We start from the raw sequence: 4,811 nt of genomic DNA on the forward strand, positions 1-4,811 counted from the left end.
TACATACACCAGTACGTACATAGGAAGTATATGGAAATAGGACTGTAAAATGAAGTGCACCATTTTACATAAACATTACACAGGAATGACCAGTTCTTCAAACGTTGTAAGCACTGTTGTGGAGAGCAATTTAGCATTAACAGTCCTGCACAAGCAATTGAAAAATAGTCATCCTTTTATTAGGTAAGGTTAGGACTTACCAAACGTACCGTATATACCAAGTACAGTGTGTCTTGTTTGTTACCACATAATACCAAATTTTTCCATAGGTGCTACACATTTACCATATACATATCATTAGTATGTACAGTTATGTGTCTTATTAGTTACCATATACGGATACTGTAAGGATGTGCCTGTTTGTACCCACTTGTCCGTACAAAGTACTACATATTTACCATGTATATACATTAGTAAGTACAGTAAAGTATCTAATTAGTTACCATGTACGGGCACTACCTGTAAGTACCCACACTTGTCTGTATGTACAAAATAATTACCATGCATGTACGACTGTTAAGTACAGCCGTGTTTCTTATTTGTTACCATGTACATACACTTCAGGTAAGTACCTTGTGTTACCACTCATTTGCCTGTAGGTACAAGATATTTACCATGTATGTACCAGGGAAGTACACATACTGTAAAATAAAGTGCTACCCATAGTTCTAATATGACAGAAAGAAAACTCATAAGATGTATTTACACTTGGTCACTTCATATGTTTTCCATGAGCATCGAGAAGGCCCACAATCCATCTGTGTAATCATGAATGAGATACATTGATGGAGAAAATGTGAGAAGTGTAAAGGCCTCGATATACTTCAAACCAAGTTCTTTTTTTTTCTTCATTTGGGGGCAAAAAAAAAAAAGTTCGAAAAGGCTGAGTGACGGTATACTGTTTTTGAACATTCCAATACCCCTGTGCTGCTGGACGCAGAGTGTAGATTGAGTATGTAAATATGTGTAGCTCCGCTCACATGTATCACGGTATTATAACTTTATTGTTAATGTTCTGACTATTTAAAATTTATTTTTGAAGAAACATATTTACATGCTTTGTCATTTTTTGTCATTCTTGGATTTCATTAATGCCTGTAGCAGAGCTGTGAATTAGGCCAGCATAGCAGGGATATATAATTAACCATCACTTTTGAGGAAGTGACACCTTTTCCGTCATTAACGTGAGTGGATAATCTTTGAAGTCTTTTTATTTTATTTATTTTTTTTATTGTGAGAGCATTGCTTTGTGTCTAGCAAAAAAAAAAAAGTTCGAAAAGGCTGAGTGATGGTATACTGTTTTTGAACATTCCAATACCCCTGTGCTGTTGGACGCAGAGTGTAGATTGAGTATGTAAATATGTGTAGCTCCGCTCACATGTATCTCCTATACAACATATCTCCTCAACCATGGCGGCTGTGAGAGAAGAACAGTTTCTTAAACATCTGGCAGTAGCATTGATCTGTTCAATGGCAAAGAAAAAGAACAAGAACAAACGACGTAGGTGGTATGTGCGTCCACTTCATGAAAACAGAAAGAATGATGGCAAGTTTGCCCTTTTTATTCAGCAAATGTGGAGCACAGATGAGGAAGTGCATTTGGTTCATACTTCAGAATGTGCGCCGCGTTTAAATTCAATTAATATGTCAACACGGTATTATAACTTTATTGTTAATGTTCTGACTATTTAAAATTTATTTTTGAAGAAACATCTTATTTACATGCTTTGTCATTTTTTGTCATTCTTGGATTTCATTAATGCCTGTAGCAGAGCTGTGAATTAGGCCAGCATAGCAGGGATATATAATCAACCATCACTTTTGAGGAAGTGACACCTTTTCCGTCATTAACGTGAGTGGATAATCTTTGAAGTCTTTTTATTTTATTTATTTTTTTTATTGTGAGAGCATTGCTTTGTGTCTAGCAAAAAAAAGAAAAAAAATGAAGCTAGCAGGGAAATAATAATAGCTTAAACCCCACTGCTTTGAGCATCAAGCCCACCAGTTTCCATCAGTAAATTAAATTTGGTTAAGGCATCAGTCTGCTTATTAATTTTAATTTCTGTGCTGTATGGGTTTGTAATACTTGCATATGTATGGTTCTGTGTATGTGTATATATGTCTATGTATGCTACACATAGACACTAGAAGACAGATGTAAGGGTTGTGATTAATTGCATGTTAATTAGGGACAATCAAAACAGGCTATGTACAAATCCTTAAATCACAAGAGACTGGTGAGGCATTGCTGCAAGAGATGGCAAGAAAAAGGCAATTAGATTTAGTAAGAGATTGTACATGCAGTTAAACAATGGCATGGCTTCATTGATGGGTATTTGTAATGTCAAGAAAATTATATTATATAGTATTAAAAAGGACTAGGAAATATAGATAAAAAGGATCTCTGCATTAATTATCTTTTTGAAAATGTTTGATGTGTATCTCTGTATGTATGCATTTGCTCTGAAATTGTTTAAGGGTAATCTGTTTTAATTAGAGGAATCATTTAAACCAATGTTTTAATAAGTAAATATTTCAAAAGTATCTCACGCAAGGAGCACAGTAGCATTCAAAGGAAACACATTATTATTTTTACATATTCTGAAAGTCTGAAGTCTGAAACATTAAAGAAATGTATATATTTTCCATTAACTGGTTGTATTTTTCAATCTTCTAGGCATGCAAGCTGTTGGACATTTTGATGTAGGGTACAGCCCCCTGGATGCTCTCAGCACAGGTTGTACTCTAAAGAGATTATGCCCGCTGTCCCACAATGCTGCTACCCTCAGGTTGGATGCTTCGGCACTCTGTGGTCATGTGGTTGCTGTTTCACAGCTTAGTGCTGATGACACTTTTTTTCCACCATGCTGCGACTTCCTGCTCCAAGCGTTGCTACTGTGCAGACAGTGAGGGCGCATTTGGTGGTAAAACTATGCGCTGCAGCAACCTGCATCTTACTGAGATCCCTCAGGATATTCCCAATGACACACTACGCCTCTACCTGGACTACAACCTCTTGACCAGCATCCCTGCCAATGCTTTTCATGGTCTTCCACTGCTAGCTGAACTGGATCTTTCCCATAATGAACTGGCTTTGCTTGAACCTGGAGCCTTTAGAGGTTTGGCAGCCTCTCTACAGTTTCTGGATCTCTCGTCCAACCAGCTCACAACATTGGACCCTGATGCCTTTGAAGGTGTTACAGCAAGATCCAACCTCACTGGAAACCCCTGGCACTGTGACTGCAGGCTGCAGACAGCCCTTCCACACCTGGACCTAGAGCCTGTATCTTTGACTGGCATTATCTGTCAGACATCTGAACCCTCAGACTCTGGAGCCCAAGGTGTGCCTTTCCTGCTGGCCAAAGACCTGGACCTGTGTGTGGTGCTCAAAAAGACCACGGACATGGCCATGTTGGTGACCATGTTTGGATGGTTCACCATGGTCATCTCCTACCTGGTCTACTATGTGAGACACAAAGAAAGAAAAATAAAACACTTTACAATAAGGTTCTAAACATTAACATTAGTTAATGTATTATATATCATGAACAGTGAACAGTCATTTTTGACGGCATTTAATCTTTATATTAGTGCTAATTTAAAAATATACAATGTTACATTTAATTAAAAGTAAATCATACAAAGTTAAAAATCAATTCATCAATGTGAAAATTAAAATGCTCTAAAAGTACTGTATTTTTCAGTGTTTTTTCATGTTTTCAAATATTGTATAAGCTAACCTTAATGTATACAACCTTATTGTAAAGTGTTAGTGAAATAAATTATTTGCTGGTCATGCATATGTTAGATCTTCTGTTTCTGTGTAAGCAACAGAAAATTTATGCATTATGGTTTGCTTGAAAGTGTTATGTGTATGAGTGCCAACATGGCATTGTTTTTGTAAGTCTCAGTGATAGTGGGGTGTGTTCAATCCATTGATCCTAACATTGTTCATGAATTATATAAATATCATGCAGAAAATGAAAGGTAAAATCTGAGAGGAACCTTAGTTTCATCTGTAATACTCATTTATTTTTATTTTAAATATGGATTGTGCACCTTTTGTCTGTTCATTGCCTGGTTTACCATACAAATAAATACATAAATTAAAAACAAAGAAATATCAACAATCACAGTTGAACAATCAAATAAAATTAATCTAATTAAACAATGACAATTTGTTCCTACATCTCACATATTATTTTACATTTTGACAAATTGTTTAAATTCTGCATTGTCTGAACTGAATCCTAAAAGCTCAGTGTGGAGGAAGCTTCTCAGGCTACCAAAAAGCATGGGCACACTGGGCAATGGGCTGCTTGACTCTAAAGAATAAACCATTGGAAAAACAAAGAATAATGGTTTTGTATCCTTGAATGACAGGCCATTCACTTCAAGATACCACTCAGAATTGATCAGTACCCTCCCAAAGGACAAGGGAGAACTTTTGACATAGGACGCTTCGTGGTCAGTGGAGTGCAATGTCTACAACAGGGAAAAGTGAAACATATCATGCTAAAACCATCCACAGACACGCGCATGGACAGAGATGACTGTAGATAAGAGGAGGGAAATCACAGGGGCCATCTAATCCAATTCAGATGAATAATTGATTCAGAAATGTCCGAGCTTGAGGCTCCTCTTGACTAAGAGGTTTGTCTGCTCTGCGTGCTTTTAAAGGAGGCGTTGTCTGTGTTTTTTTTTTTTTTTTTTTTTTTTTTTTTTTCTAGTGGTTCTTTTTAAATTAAATTTTAATAATCAAAAATAATGTCTAATAAATTGAAATCCTGAAACTTACAATATTAAACATC

General features: G+C 36.3%; 1 protein-coding gene across 1 annotated transcript in view; it reads left to right on the plus strand.

The window, feature by feature from the left end:
* The window catches only part of LOC107706817 (leucine-rich repeat-containing protein 3B-like), a gene marked incomplete at its 3' end in the record, with an annotated part of 14,676 nt that extends 11,186 nt beyond the window's left edge, over positions 1-3,490 (plus strand). Inside the window, exon 2 of the mRNA XM_016510649.1 lies at positions 2,678-3,490. Coding sequence (XP_016366135.1) covers positions 2,774-3,490 — 717 coding nt within the window. The remainder of the gene's footprint in view (positions 1-2,677) is intronic.
* Between the last annotated feature and the right edge of the window lie 1,321 nt (positions 3,491-4,811).

Source organism: Sinocyclocheilus rhinocerous, unplaced genomic scaffold, assembly GCF_001515625.1.
Source record: "Sinocyclocheilus rhinocerous isolate Xijiao unplaced genomic scaffold, SAMN03320098_v1.1 scaffold3888, whole genome shotgun sequence".
Taxonomy (NCBI): Eukaryota; Metazoa; Chordata; class Actinopteri; order Cypriniformes; family Cyprinidae; genus Sinocyclocheilus; species Sinocyclocheilus rhinocerous.